Here is a 15,972-nt window from a genome sequence, read left to right on the forward strand (position 1 = left end):
TGCCTCACCAACTCTCCACACCCCCATTCGTCTTGGGCTGTGAAACCACTTCCTGTTAATTTGGGGTCACGGATCGACAAGACGACAACTCCAGAGCGGCACGGCATGCGGCGCAAACACGACGCGGATTCGCGATGCACAACCCTTCTGACTCAACTCGCTGAAAGACGGGGGGGGGGGCGGGAGTCGGGCAGGCATGCTCTATGAATGGAAATATAATTACAATACTGTAATGGGCAAGGCTGTGGAAAAGGAAACTATATTCTAATTTGGTAAGTGGGCGAAAAAAAAAGAGGTCCTTGGGATGCTGAATACTGGCTTCAGGAGTGTCAAGTGAATTCCTTATAGAAAGTTAACGGCAGCTATTTTAAATTTATCTTGTTCCTCTCGGCACTTCTACAGAATTTTGTGCGAATTGACATGAACGGTTTTGAACTGTGACATTCGCATTTGTATTGTTCATGAGAGTTGACATCTGGAACGCACTACGCTTTTCAGAAACAGTCAACAGCACTGCTCGTATAAACACACAAGCATATGGTGTCAAACTTTTTTATGGCCAGTGGTGAAGCAAGGCCCACAAAGACATGCAAACGTATATTCAAATTTGTATATCTGAACACATGCAAATGCAGGAATTCTCATCAGCATGTTCATGCATGGCCTTTGGATAGAAGGGTTTGTTCATCAGCCACGATTAATCTACTCTGGACGGAGGTCCCAAGCCGTCCGTCACCACCGCTCAGTCATGTGATGTAACAATCCACCAAGAACCTGAACACGAGCCAATTTCTAAACAGAGTGGCAGTTAAGAGAAGGAACACGCAGGAGAGGGTGTCCTCCAAGGAGGATAGAAGGACTAAGGGACAAATGAATCCTTACACAAGGAGCAGCAACACCACGTGTGCCGGTTCCCGTCAAAACTAAACACGTCGTATATACGGCACTCGAAAATGAAAAGATAACAAAACCAACAGGTAGACAGCACTCAATTATTTTCGTTCTCGTCATCGCGATTCAGATGATGGGATGATGGGCTTGCAAATCGTCGCTGGAGGCTTTAGAATCGTGAGCGCTAACATTTCCATACGAAGCGTGCCGATTTAACGGGGCTTTTATGTTGATAAGGAACGACGGCAGACATTCATTGGGGACAGAAACCCAATTAATGCCCATTGGCGTTTCACTTTAATGAAGAATAAAACAGCATAAATGCAAAGCAGCCACACTTTGTACTGGGCAGCAGTGCGACCATAACGGTCGTTCTGCATGGAAATGTAACTTTTTTTTACAAACGCATTACACCGTGGTACTTAGGAGTTAGTGGTAATTGTATTAACATTAGCAATGGTGGTTTTTGATGGTCCACGCAAGTGCGCGAGCCATCTGGTAAACCGATTCACCGGGTGGCTTGGCGGTAGAGCGTGCGGATCGCAGGGGTTTAAACACTGTGGGTCGACTTGACCAATCATCCCTCTAGGGTCCACGTTTGAAGTAGCCAACAGTAGTTGCATTATGGAGAGCCTCACCCCCGGCAGGACATAGGGACGTGGAACTTACACCTCCCACTCAGGGTTATAAATACGAGATTAGCATCGATACACTGCCTCAATGCTCATTTGAACAGGATATCACCGACTTGCACAGATATTCACCACCCCTAGCAATTTAATAAACTGTTACAATTTGATTATTTCATGCAATTGTTAGTCACATTTGTATCGCATCTCACCGTTTTGTTTGTAGTTGGGTTTGCTCCGTGAGCTTAAATCTAACATCAGCATTTTGTTCACGTAGTTTATAGCCCTGTCAATCGACTATTGGATGAAGGCCTCCCCACGTAGTGTTGGTCATGTCGGTTGACCACAATTGACCACTGTGGGCAGTGCTGGTTGGTGAAGCGGTCGGCCAGGACCGGTTATGGCATCACTTTCCACGAATGTTAACCATGGCTGCGAATCGAACAGAGGCCACAAAGTTCATAGTGCAGTGCACTTACCCTGGTGCCACCGCTCAATCCCACAGGCAAAACACTCATGACAATTGTCAAACACATCAACAAAAGAAAGAGTCCTGAGACTCGGTGAGACCTCTCTTGAATAAATTAGTGTCATTTATAATTATATGAATGGCAGGTCCATAGGATTGCAACTCCATCCCAGTTGAGAAGAGATCCGTGCGAATACACACGTACAGGTGTTCACGCACCTCTCCGATACTTGTCAAAGCCCTTCCCCGTCAGTACTTTCCATGAACCATGCAAACCAAATCCAAGCGAGCTCCAGTTACGGGGTGGGGATACTACCTGCAGATTTTTTTCCACACGGCCTGCAGCTACATGGGGCCCCCTACCACTTCCAAGCAGCCGGCAAAGAAACATTATAATCCATCTATGCAAGCATCCTAGATGCACGAAAATAGGGTACGAGCGGGGAATGTTTTAACCTAATGAAAAATGTGTTTCTAGGACGAATTTGAAGTGGATAAGAGCCTAAAAAGGCAATGAATACGTAAAGTTCTCATGTTTGACCCTCGGTAATTAAGTCCTAGTTGGCCCTCGGCAATGAAAAGATTCCCCACTCAAACATGATGTTTAATGGTTAGGAAAACCGAAATATCACACCAATTATTAATTCCTTTTCACTGCATTAGGCATGCAAGGGGCAACCAAAAATAGAAGCCGAGAAACATAAAAACTTTCTAACGACGACGAACATTTAAATATAAACATCTGGGTTAAAACCTCACGGGGAGCTAAACTCTTATCTTGCCAACAAAAAAAAACAATGTAAAGTTTGTCCAAGGAAGTTGGTCGGTTGCTTCTGCGAATTTCTGCATCGTGCGCAAGCGCCGTCGCGTCACTTGAGTCGCCGCTGCAGGTTGGGGATTTCGGCCGCCCTCACGGTCTCGGGGATCTCGGGCTGGCCGAACAGCGCCCGCCCGCGGTGGTTGAACGTGTAGAAGGACGGCCGATTGCTCATGTTCTCAAAAGTTCTGCGGGAAAGAACGGCGTGAGCAGGCACAGTGGATAGGTCGCAGTTACTACACATTTCAGTTTCATTTATTTGGTATAGCCCTGTGAGCCATTCGGCTCTTGAATCGGGTGCAATCGCAACAAACAAAAAACATGAACAAGAAAACATCTTAAAGTGACTATGTGCAAACAGAAAATCCAAGAAAAGACAGCAAAATATTGCAGAAAAAGCACCGTACACCAACGCTGTGTGCAAAAATCCCAGTGGGATGCAAGTCAAACAACAACAACAACCACAAGAAAACTTAGATTAAGGCCATCAGTCTAACTCCGTATGACAAACAAACAAACTTTTCAAAATCACCAAAATAAAGCCATAAAAGCAATGTAACAGTGATTATAGGAACTGTTACCGAAATTTCACAATAAACGACATAAACAACATGTACCACCAAACCCTGCAGCCATAGCTGGGTGCATGAGTCATTCCACAACAGCAGGAGCATCAGTCGGAGTATCAAACATTTTCAATGCACCTTTAAGATCAGCACACTAAATCAAAACACATGATCATACTTTGCAGCGGTCATCTGGAAACAACACAGCCCATCGATACAAGTGGCACCGTTTTCTGGAATGTCAAAAGTAGAAGCCAAATCGCTGACACCCACAGAGGAGCCTCCGGGGTTCACTTGTCCCACAAAGGTCTGCATTGAACTTTATCAGTGGCCAGTTGACACTGATTGAGATAGGAGCTCAGGCCATTGTTGTCTTTAAGTTGCTCTATGCAATGGGCCCCACGGTTTCAATGGTGGAAGCTCAGCGCTCTGACCTCTGAGCCAACTGATCACCTCGCAAAGCATTTGATTACCACCTCCCCTACCAAAGTGGGTTGGGGGAAGTGGGGGTTAGGGAGTAGGGCATGGAGAAAGGAAGGCTCATTGCTCAAGGAGCACACGGTCAGATGGCTTGGTGCTACTACTGTTCATGGGTCATTCCTGCACCAACAATATCCGAATACCAGCGGTTATGGTGACAAGGACCGTGTGTGTGTGTGTGTGCTTGTGAGCACTCAGGAGGAGTTGGAGGCGCTTCTGCTGAAACTGGAGCGTGCCACTAAAGAGGTGGGGCCTTACCATCAGCCCCACCAAAACTAAGCACCTGCCTGGGTATTTTGTACCATCAGGCACTCCACCCCCACAACTCCCAATCAGTGATGGGGCAGTTGTGGAGAGAGTGGAGAGTTTCCCATACCTGGGTAGCGTGCTCATGACCGGCTCCGGTTTGACAGCAGAGGTCTCACTCCGAATCAGTCGAGCGGCATTATCTTTTCATTAGTTGCGTAACGCTGTGTGGAAGCTACCTGGTCTGTCGCTCCGCACGAAGCTTCAAGTCTTCTCGACCACGAAACGTGGACCCCCCTAATGGAGCATCTTCGCCGATTGGAAACATCCAGCCTGGCACAAGCGTCGTGGTGACGTCACCGCCACTTAGTGGCGAATGCCGGTTGTTGTTGTTGTGAGCAATAGTAGGGCATATGTGCTCGCGATCAGCACTTTCCCCAGCAACTCGCATAGGCTATATGGGGGATCTTTGTCTTTGGCGAGGGATTAGTGGCAGGGATGGCACAATCTCACCTACCTCCACATTATTCACATTGTCGAGGACCGCGCCTCACAGCGACTAAAATGTGTAACGAGAAGGCCGATAAAACTCGATGCCATGGCAATCAAGTGACCTGAGTGATTCGGATGCAGACCTGTGACATCAAATGCAAGAGAGAGACAGAGAGACAGAGAGCTCCGGGAGGGGAGGAAACTCACTTGTACTTGAGCTCGGCGGTGGCGTCCATGTCACGGAACTCTCCGGCGATGTTCACCACGCCGTACACCGCCACCAGCAGCCCCAGCAGCGTCTGCAGCACAATCTGCACGGCATGGCACAGCGCTCGCTCAAGCCACGTTTAGCAGATCCACGTCAGTATCCTTTAATTGGGCAGTGAAATCGCGTAACTAAATAGCACACTCGCCACTTGTGGCGGAGGTATACAGTTCGAATGCGGCAGGCCCCCTGGTTAACGCCACGGGTGCAATGACCATGGAATATGCGTCATCAGCTTCAAGGTGGGTTTTAAAGATGCCATGGTTATCATTTGAAGAAGAGATGGCATTTTGTCCTGGCGTCGTGGTCCAAGTTTGAAAACAATTACTCGCAAATTAATTAATTGGGGTAACACATACCAATCGTCACTTACTCCAGGAAAACAACCTAGGAGGATTTTCTACTTGAGACTGACTGTTCTGGGTAGTGTGTAATGTGGAACAACATTTATCCAGGAGATTAAATAAACCTGCTGAGACACATGAAACATTGCCTCTTTGCAAAGGGCTGGGTTACATTCAGATAACTTAATTGCACGATATTAAACAGTTATAAAATTGTAAGTAATCTAGACAGTGTACACATAATTTAATGTAAATTTTTGAATAAAGCTATATAAAGAAGGTGCAATGCACTTTAAAAGTGGATAAGCACGAAATTTAATGCAATTTCTGCAAAGGCGATTTCAATCGGTATATAGAGGCAATGGAGAAAACTGCACTAAGGGTTATAAAATGGAAATAAATTAGCTTAACGCAGCCAGAAAACATTAAAACAAGGTTGACTTATCCATACCAAGGTTCTAGAATAGCCCAAAATCGCCGAGTGGACTCTCTTAAATAGAGGTCACACATACTGGACTCAGTATTCATCACCGCAATTAGAAGTCTGGTAACAAGAGGGTATCTCTCTCTCAACACTCCAGTGATCACGATCACACCGTGGAGTGCTTTTCTACGTTTACATTACCGGTCTTCTGCATAAAAAAAAAACTCATCACGTCGTTACACACTGCACGCAATTCGTCAAAGGCTTGACAAAATTAAAACAACTAAGCAAACACAATTTGGGAACTTACGGGAAAACCGAAATCACGATAACTGTTATTGTAGCGTAATTTGAATACGGTGTCATATCGTGAAAAAGATAAAGACTGTGGCAACCCGAGTGGACGGCTGCGCTCACGTATTGCCAGTTGAGGTGGTTCGGGCACCTGGTAAAGGATACCGCCCCTCCCCCCCCGGTAGACTCCCCCTGGAACTCTACCAAAGACCCGGGGGCCGGCACACGCTGGCGGGATGACTATGTCTCTTGGCTGGCCTGGGAATTCCCCAGGAAGAACTGCAGTCTGTATCGTAGTTTGTTATATAAAGCAGTGTATGTAGTGTAGTGCATAGTGTAGTGTATAGTAGTCTATAGAAGTGTATAGTAGTGCATAGTGCAGTCTGTAGTGGATAGTACTGTATAGTGTAGTATTGCTGGAGTCCGTTGCCAGGGAAACGGAGGTGTGGACCGCCGCTACTCAACACGCTGCCGCCGCGACCCTCACCAGGACAAGCGGATTGAGAAATGAGCGAACGAACTTATTGCTTGAAATCACGGCTGCTGCGCCGCACTGGCTGAAAGCCACAAGACGCCAAGCAGCAGCCAGCAACAAACAGCACTTACGTCGGAAGGCAGGCTTTCGTTCTCCTGCTCCGTTAACCTTGTGTACGAGCGATCTGAAAAGAACATCACAGCGGGTCACTTCAAACTGCCGATTGAATTAATACTCAACGTCTGTCTAAAAGACGTGCATGTGTGTCAGTGCCGGATTAAGCAAGTGCGGGGCCTTTGGCATGTTACAAAGGGTACCTAAATATAAAAAATACACAAATATTAAAAAACGAATTTTAAACTTGCATAGTAAAGTAATTATATGTTTTAATGTGCTATACAGCTAGATAATACGACAAATTACTAACCTTAAACACCCGGTCGTTCATAAAAGTTGAAGGCGGTATAGTACTATAGTAATAGAGCAAGTGCAGAATCACTGAACCGGAATTGACAGCTTGGAAGCATTTAGCACGGGGCCCTTGAAAGTGCGGGGCCCAAAGCATAACATGAACCTTATGGCGGGACCCTGGGGTCCCGAATAAATGGAAGTCAAAATCGTAATTAATTTATTTGTGGCGACTCCGTCCCACCGCGCAAATAAACGCCGCGACCCACCTGGCGCGGATCATTCTGTTGTCATGTCAAGCGCAGCAGCGAGGACGAATGCGCAGAAGAGCTGAACAAGCGAATGCACTCCATGCTCGGGTATGGGCAGGATCATGAGTCTCATCCAAAGCTGCTCAAACTGCCTACACGACCCAAGTCCTTTATTTGTCATAACGGTATGCATGATACGGTGAAATTGCTCTATCTTCATTATTACGTGTGACCTACTGCAGCCAGCATCAATCGATGACAATCCTATTACCTGCAGATATTTAACAGATGAGATGCGTTGCACCTCCTGCTTGATAATACTCTTGTCCGTATGCATCTGTGCAGATGTTTGTTTTTTTGCGGGTTAAGCCATGGTCCACACATACCGCTCGTATCTATGCGGATAAGAGGAGCGGTGACCCACTACTCTGTAGAGTGACATTGGCATAAACGCTTGTTACAATATGAACAGCGCATTGAAAACGCGTACTATGTTACGTACTGCTTACAAAGTGTGTTCACAAATCCACACTGAGAAACACGATGATTGACAGAGGGGTGCAAATGATTTTTTCGATAGTGTATTTAAATAGAGGTACTGCAGGTAAGTAGTTTTCAGTTTTGAAGGCGTAGTTTAACAAGACAACACTTACTCTTTGGGTATTTCGGTAAAGTCACGTAGATATCTACAACGCACTGGAAACGCGTACTATATCTACATGACTTTATCGAAGGACCCAAAGAGTATGAATTCCTGCAGTCACGAAAGCTTTAAGTCAAGACAACACTTGCCACCATCCTTCAAAACCATTGCTGAGAAAAGAGCAAAGATTTTGTTAACATTATAATATGTTTATGCGAGAGCCGGGGGCTTATGGGACCCCGGGGTCCCCCCATAAGGTTCACATGTAGCTACTTTTGCTACGAGGATAATGCGGCACTGACTGTGTTTGGGTTTGTGGGGCGCGGTAGTGTGGCGGTCAGCGCGCTGCGCTACGAACCTGGCGAACCGGGTTCGATTCCCACTCACGGCCAACACTGGTGACGGTCCTGGGCCTCCCCTAGGTCGATTCAGCCTCAAATGAGTACCTGGTGCGATGTGTAAACATCGCCACTAGGGAGACAAAGGCGGCCGGGCGTGGTGTTGGCCACCCCACCCCCTCGTGTGCCGTTCCGGCCTTCATAGGTGCTCGCTAACAGCGCTTGCCCCTAGTCTGTTAAGGCTACTCGGGGGATCTTTGTCTTTGTGTTGCTGGTGTCCTTTTGTCAACGCACTGCTGGCCGAGGGCCCGAGTGAAGCTTCAATTTGCACCGCGCGAGTGGCGTTTTATCGTCCACCCGTCAGTGGTTCTGAACGCGTGACGGATGAAGACGCCACAGTGGACTCTGCTCACTCTGCTCGCCTGCAGCGGGGGGGGGGGGTGCGGTGTTTTGTCGACAAGAGGGGGCAGAGCAGGCGAGGCCTGCGCAGCCTGCCGCGATTAAAAAACCCCACCACTATCCACTTCTACTACCACCACCACCCACTCCTACCACCACCACCCACTCCTACCACCACCACCACCACTCCTACTACCACCACTACCACCTCCACCACCACCACCCACCCCACCACCCACTCCTACTACCACCACCCACACCTACTACCACCACCACCCACACCTACTACCACCACCACCCACACCTACTACCACCACCACCCACAACTATTATCACCACCACCCACTCCTACCATCACCACCACCCACTCCTACTACCACCACCACCACCCCCCACTCCTACTACCACCACCACCCCCCACTCCTACTACCACCACCACCCCCCACTCCTACTACTACCACCACCACCACCACCCACTCCTACTACCACCACCACCACCCACTCCTACTACCACCACCACCACCACCCACTCCTACTACCAACACCACCACCCACTCCTACTACCACCACCACCACCCACTCCTACTACCACCACCACCACCCACTCCTACTACCACCACCACCACCCACTCCTACTACCACCACCACCACCCACTCCTACTACCACCACCACCACCCACTCCTACTACCACCACCACCACCCACTCCTACTACTACCACCCACTCCTACTACCACCACCCACTCCTACCACCACCACCCACTCCTACTACCATCACCACCACCCCCCACTCCTACTACCACCACCACCCCCCACTCCTACTACCACCACCACCACCCACTCCTACTACCACCACCACCACCCACTCCTACTACCATCACCACCACCCCCCACTCCTACTACTACCACCACCACCCCCCACTCCTACTACTACCACCACCACCACCCCCCACTCCTACTACTACCACCACCACCACCACCCACTCCTACTACCACCACCACCACCACCACCCACTCCTACTACCAACACCACCACCCACTCCTACTACCAACACCACCACCCACTCCTACTACCACCACCACCATCCATCCACTCCTACTACCAACACCACCACCTCCTACTACCACCACCACCACTACTACCACCACCACACCTACTACCACCACCACCACCCACACCTACCACCACCACCACCCACTCCTATCACCACCACCACCCACTCCTACTACCATCCACTCCTAACACCACCCACTCCTACTACCATCACCACCACTCACTCCTACCACCATCACCACCCACTCCGACCACCACCACCACCACCCCACTCCTACTACCATCACCACCACTCACTCCTACCACCACCACCACCCACTCCTACTACCAGAGGTGGGACAAAGTCATTGTTATGCAAGTCCAAGTCGAGTCTGAAGTCATCAAATTCATGACTCGAGTCTGACTCGAGTCCAAGTCACATGACTCGAGTCCACACCTCAGAGGTGGGACAAAGTCATTGTTATGCAAGTCCAAGTCGAGTCTGAAGTCATCAAATTCATGACTCGAGTCCAAGTCACATGACTCGAGTCCAAGTCACATGACTCGAGTCCACACCTCTGCCTACTACCACCACCCACTCCTACTACTACCACCACCACCCTATCTCCCCGCCTCCCTGAACCAAACCGAACCTCGCCGGCGAGAATGGCGACACCGCTTGACATACGACGATGTGAGGAGACGATCGGCGGCGTCGGTGACTCACGCTGCGCAGCAGAGAAGGCTGCGTGAGCCAGGGCGAGCAGGCCGAAGGCGACCATCGCCTTCCACGCCGACTTGCTGCTGCTGCTGCTCGCCATGACTGCGTCGCGGATCGATTCCAGGATCGAATTGTTTTCTGTTTAAACAGCGGAATCGATTCCGGCGACCGAATTGTTTCTTTTTTAAACAGCGGAATCGATTCTGGCGACCGAATTGTTTATTTCTTAAACAGCGGAATCGATTCCGGCGACCGCGTGCGATTGGTGGTAGCTACAACAATCCATTAATACTGGTAGGAACGATGTGGACCAGACCACCAATAGATTAATGTGTCTGTCCGTCCGTCCGTGTATCAACATCGCCCCCTACTGCAAACACTTGGCATGACCCTACAAAAACCTTTAGACTCAGTGACGCTATCCTGGTAGCAACATCGCCCCCTACTGCAAACACTTGGCATGACACGTGTAACATTCCCTTATTCCCTGAGATAGCTTTTAATTAAAACTTTTAAATTAAATAAAAAAAACTCACAGCGCCCTAAAGCCTACAGCTAGGCCTAAAGCCTAGAACTAGGCCTGAAACTCTCCCTTCGTATCGTCCGATTTGGTGCAGCAACATCGCCCCCTACTGCAAACACTTGGCAGGACCCTACAAAAACCTTTTGACTCAGTTGGGCTTTCCTGGCTTAACAAGTGTAATAATAAACTTCGCTTCAAATTTACTTTACTGAAACGCAGCACGTTTTTTTAACACAGAGACAAAAAACATTTATTAACACAGAGACGAGATACATTTAATCGCCTTATTTTTTTGCACGAAAAGCACGGCGCGAGGCCTAGTGCTGCAGGCTTCGCGAGGCCTAGTGCGGCAGGCTTATGAACACAGAGATGAAACGCAGCACGTTTATTTAAAAAAAAAATTACTTTACTGAAACGCAGCACGTTTTTTTAACACAGAGACAAGAAACATTTATTAACACAGAGACGAGATACATTTAATCGCCTTATTTTTTTGCACGAAAAGCACGGCGCGAGGCCTAGTGCTGCAGGCTTCGCGAGGCCTAGTGCGGCATGCTTATTAACACAGAGATGAAACGCAGCACGTTTATTTAAAAAAGAAAATTACTTTCCTGAAACGCAGCACGTTTTTTTAACACAGAGACAAGAAATATTTATTAACACAGAGACGAGATACATTTAATCGCCTTAATTGTTCACGAAAAGCACGATGCGTGGCCTAGTGCGGCAGGCTTCGCGAGGCCTAGTGCAGAAGGTGGTGGTGGGGGGGTGGTGAGGGCTGGTGGGAGGGGTGGTGTTGAGGGTGGTGTTGGGGGGTCTTTAAATCTCACAGCGTTTCTTGTCAAAACAAACACTTTTAATTACGTTACACTATAATAGAGTAATTTTTTCTTTAACTCCTCTATACCCGGTCGATATCCCTGTACCGGTACTAAGTATTATTCCTACCAGCCCACCCCGCAGGGTCCTGTTATATTCTCGTTGGTTCTTTCGGTAAAGTCACGTAAGCTTTCCCACCTGATGACGGACGCTTGTGTTGTGCCTGAAACGTCGTGATTTATTTCATACCTACGTTACTTTACCGAAAGAACCAAAGAGTATGGATTCCTGCAGTCACGAAAGCTTCAAATCAAGATGAATCCATAAGAGGTTTGTTTTGGGTGAGATCACATAAATATATAAATGTGTCGTTAAAACCCACCACCACCCGACACAGCCAACTCGTAAGGGTTGTCACGTAAACAGAACGTGCCAATTCGTCACTAGTACAGCACTAACCGGTGTGTTGGAGAGCCAAGCCACAACATTTACAATCTGAGTACGATGTTTCGCCAGTAATTACAACTAGCTTCATCAGGCGACAGCCAGATTTGTGGAGAAGTCTACCTGTTTCGTTCCTTATATAGAGGCGTAGACGTGGTGATCACGCTTCTGCACTCTTGCACAAAGTGGGGGGGGGGGGGGAGATTACTGAGGCAACATACATTAGGGGCTGTCCATAAATGACGTCACGCGATTTAGGACGATTTTTACCCCCCCCCCCCTTCGTCACACGGCGTCACAAAAAGTCAGACCCCCCTAAAATATGACGTCACAAAGCTCTGCCCCCCCCCCCCCCAAAAAAAAAACATGCTTCAAATCGCTTTAAACTATTGTCATTGCAGTGCGTATTGAATGTGGCCGAAGGCCCCCCCGATGGGTGAAGTGAACTCCGGGGCCGAGTGTGGGGTGCGCCGCGACTCGCTTCAGGAAGCAGGGAGTCGTGGGAAGGCGGACGTCCCGGGGGCCGCCGTCGAGGAACCCGGCAGCCCGATTGGACGTGCCTCGGTAGGCCGCAGTTGTAGCAGGCGACCCGTCCACTGCTGGACTGGGGTGATGCAGACCTCGCCCGGCCCGCAGGCACTCCGTCCTCACTCTAAATGACTTCGATCACCACAGTGCCACTCATCCTGCAGTGTCACCGAGTCTCGCGACTCTCTCCCAGGGGGGTCCTGCGCAGAGATGTTTGGCCAGTTTCAAATGGCTCACGTGGTTCCCACTTAATGTCTCCGAATGCCCTAAACGCCTTGGAATGCCATCACTTCACAAATGTCTTTCATATTTGATCTGCGTGGGAGGGAACCGGAACAACAGCAGATTATCATTTGCATCAACAAAACAGTTTGCCTCAGCAGCTTTCCCACTCTTTTTTCTCCTGATGACGATTGCTTGTGTTGCGATCGAAACGTAGTTTTTGGTTATTTTGTTATTTTCTTTGAACCTATCTATGTGACTTTACCGAAAGAACGAAGAATAAGAAAATTATTGCCTTACTGAGTTGGAGACAGAATATTGGAGGAACTACATAAACCAGACACCATAATAAACGGAAATAATGTTGCCGAATCGAATCACTATCCCGAATCGTGACACTCCGTCGAGGTCTAGGAGGAGTATCGGTGAATGGTGACAAGCCTGATGGTCGCTATAAAACTAAGCGTAATCATTCATGATGTCTGGGTTGATTGTATCTCGCACACACGAATATCCGTACAGTGGTGGAGCTAACACATTGGCAGGCCTAAGCAGAAATTACTTCAATTTATAAAATCAATCGTCAGATGACAAAGAGATGTGGAGACAACAGAGGACCACAAACACAGAACCAGCTTTTCCACCTGGCCCCTTCCTCCTCCACTATCTCTCCCCCCACCTCTCCCTGCCCTCCGCACTCCCCCACAAACCCCCCCAGACCATCGGAACCCGGCTCACGAGACCCCCCCCCCCCACCCCGCTCGGTTCAGCAGAGCATCATGAGCTCGCTGTGAGGTCGCAGGTGCCGCTTGCTGGACGACAGTTACTCGGATGTGTCCCTTGAGACCAATTAATGAAGCTCTAAATGACGACGATGTCCAATTAGCCAGAGCCATGGCACTGTTACAGGCCTCATGCGGGGTCTCCGAAGCTCCGAGCGCCCTGGTGATTGGACACCGCGCGCTCCGCTCGAGGTTCGCTTCGTGCCTCCAGCACCAATCCCTTCCCTCGTGCCAGCCAAGCCGATAGTGAGCACGTGGCTACCCTGGGACGGACGGGGACTAAAATGGGCTCAGTCATTTGTAAACACAGTGGCCTAATTTCCGTGCGATCTCATTGGCCCATTTGGGCTGGGTCCAAAAAACAAATGGGCCGCTGAGGAAGAATATTTGGGGATGCCGAATATGTGGGGACTCAATGCCAACTGAGAGCGTAAATAAGCAACGAAGCCTACACATTAGAGGTCATATAATATCTTGATTTGAAGCTTTTATGACTGCAGGAATTCATACTCTTTGGTTCTTTCAATAAAGTCACGTAGGTAGAAAATAATAGATCACGACGTTTCGATCGCAACACAAGCAACCGTCATCAGGTGAGACAAATACAGCAGGGTAAATGCTGACGAAGGAGAAAGAACTGCTGCAACAAGAGGTTATATAAGGCATGAACAACTGACAAACGAAGTTGTGTCTGCGGCAGCAGTTACATCGGAGAAATGAAACGACGTGTCTCGGACCGTGTTCGCGAACACAAGGCAGATTTGAAACACGGCAGAACCAATACCTCTGCCGTAGCTGATCACTGTTTTAACACGGTGGGTTCACACGATATTGTTTTTAACGAGACCAAGGTACTCTACAAACCTTCGGGCTACCATCAAAGATTTGTCCATGAAACCATCCTGTTATATAAATACAGACACAATTTCAACTGAGAAGATGGGTACAAACTGAGCAATCATTGGAAGCACGTTAGTAACCGGTTTAGGTCATAACTGGCTATGATGCCCCCTTCCTGCCTGTCGATGTTAGCAGCTCTTCTCGACTCTCTGAGTCACATTCACTAACACAGCTTCTCTCTCCCCCTGCTACCGATTATCTCTGCCCCACCCCCTCTCTATCCTCCTGCCTCCGATCTCCGCCTTGTCTCACGCGCAGCAGTCGTTAATGAGGTACTCCCATTTCTACCCTTTAAAAGCAGCCTGCATCAGCGGCTTTCCTCCTACCTTATATAACCTATTGTTGCAGCAGCATTCCCCTTGCTGTGTTGGTCTCATCTGATGACGGTTGCTTGTGTTGCGATCGACACGTTATTATTATTTTCTACCTACGTGACTTTACCGAAATAACCAAAGAGTAAGGTCATATAATACTTCAATGAGAAAAACTATGTTTTACTCCGATCACATTTGCAATTTCCCCAAACAGACCGGCCCACCGGCCCTCAGAAAAGACCGGCCCACGGGCATGTGATACTGCCTGTAGTGCAGCAACAGAAGCAGTACTGTGGGCACAGCAGCAAGGGTTAGTGGATCGCACACTGATGCTATGCAACTCTCTTCCCCGTGGGTGAGGAATATCCGTACCCTAGCTCTGCCAGAAGACGGCGGTAGAGTAAAGTGTGGACATATATCCTTCTGTCCCATATGAATGGGATAGAGTGTTTCCCCCTCGCACGCGTGGGTCTTCTCTGGGTTGCTACAATTTTCTTCCAAACTTATACAAAATAAATATACTATTTACTATGAAATACATTTAAATAAAATCTAAAAATACATTACGAATTATATTCTTTGAATTCTAATAATTATAAATTGATTCTAAATATAAATGATAAAAATGATAATTGAGAATTTAAAAAATCGGATGAGAATATCTTTATCTATACAGATTGCGCAGCGCTGGTGTGACGCAGTTACAAAGCCATGCATGGCCGCTACTCTATAAACGCTAACTATGATTTAGTTTTAATCACATGTATGATTGTGTGGCGCTGTTGCACTGAGATCCAGCACATCAAACACACATTTACAACACGGAGCGTACGCTGCTTCAGGTCATGAGATGTACAGTTCCACTTGGAGGAGACGGCTTGCAGTGAAACGAGCTGAATTCTACTTTCAAAAGGTAAGATCTCAAAACAGTGCGAATGAGATTACAGGAGAATCGTGTAGTAAACCCTACCGATGCTGCGTTGTTTACTCAAATAAATCCGACCGTTTCGCTGTCCAATTCCACTGTCTCGCCGTCTATCCCAGAGGAGTTGTTAATCTCTCGCTCCACCGCGGAGGATGCGCTCATAACGTTGAAACGGGAGAATCCCACACGACAGCGGCATTGTGCCTGAGAGGTGCCCCGACCTCAGCCCTAACTGCGTGAAAAAAAAACTAAAGATGTAAAACAAACATTCAATGATGAGCCTCAGTGGGCTTTACCTGGTAAGATCAAAACAATACTTTAGTTTTATTGT

The 15,972-nt window shown here is 48.2% G+C and overlaps 1 protein-coding gene across 1 annotated transcript; it reads right to left on the minus strand.

Moving 5' to 3' along the window:
- Positions 1-536: 536 nt before the first annotated feature.
- MMGT1 (membrane magnesium transporter 1) lies at positions 537-10,302 on the minus strand. Its single transcript, XM_061570270.1, has 4 exons — positions 10,191-10,302; positions 6,524-6,576; positions 4,798-4,901; positions 537-2,994 (listed from the first exon to the last, which is right to left on the minus strand). Exons 1-4 carry the CDS (start codon positions 10,282-10,284, stop codon positions 2,859-2,861), a joined length of 387 nt encoding a protein of 128 aa, XP_061426254.1. The 5' UTR covers positions 10,285-10,302; the 3' UTR covers positions 537-2,858.
- Positions 10,303-15,972: the final 5,670 nt, after the last annotated feature.

The sequence above is a fragment of the Lethenteron reissneri genome, chromosome 45, assembly GCF_015708825.2.
Source record: "Lethenteron reissneri isolate LAM-NWPU_2019-01 chromosome 45, ASM1570882v1, whole genome shotgun sequence".
Classification (NCBI taxonomy): Eukaryota; Metazoa; Chordata; class Hyperoartia; order Petromyzontiformes; family Petromyzontidae; genus Lethenteron; species Lethenteron reissneri.

Excerpts from the sequence above, each read along its gene's own strand:
- MMGT1 (XM_061570270.1), bottom strand. The coding sequence starts at position 10,284 with ATGGCGAGCAGCAGCAGCAGCAAGTCGGCGTGGAAGGCGATGGTCGCC. Across the intron at positions 6,577-10,190 it reads AGCCTTCTCTGCTGCGCAGC|ATCGCTCGTACACAAGGTTA; the intron begins GTGAGTCACCGA and ends TGTTCTTTTCAG. Across the intron at positions 4,902-6,523 it reads ACGAAAGCCTGCCTTCCGAC|ATTGTGCTGCAGACGCTGCT; the intron begins GTAAGTGCTGTT and ends CATGCCGTGCAG.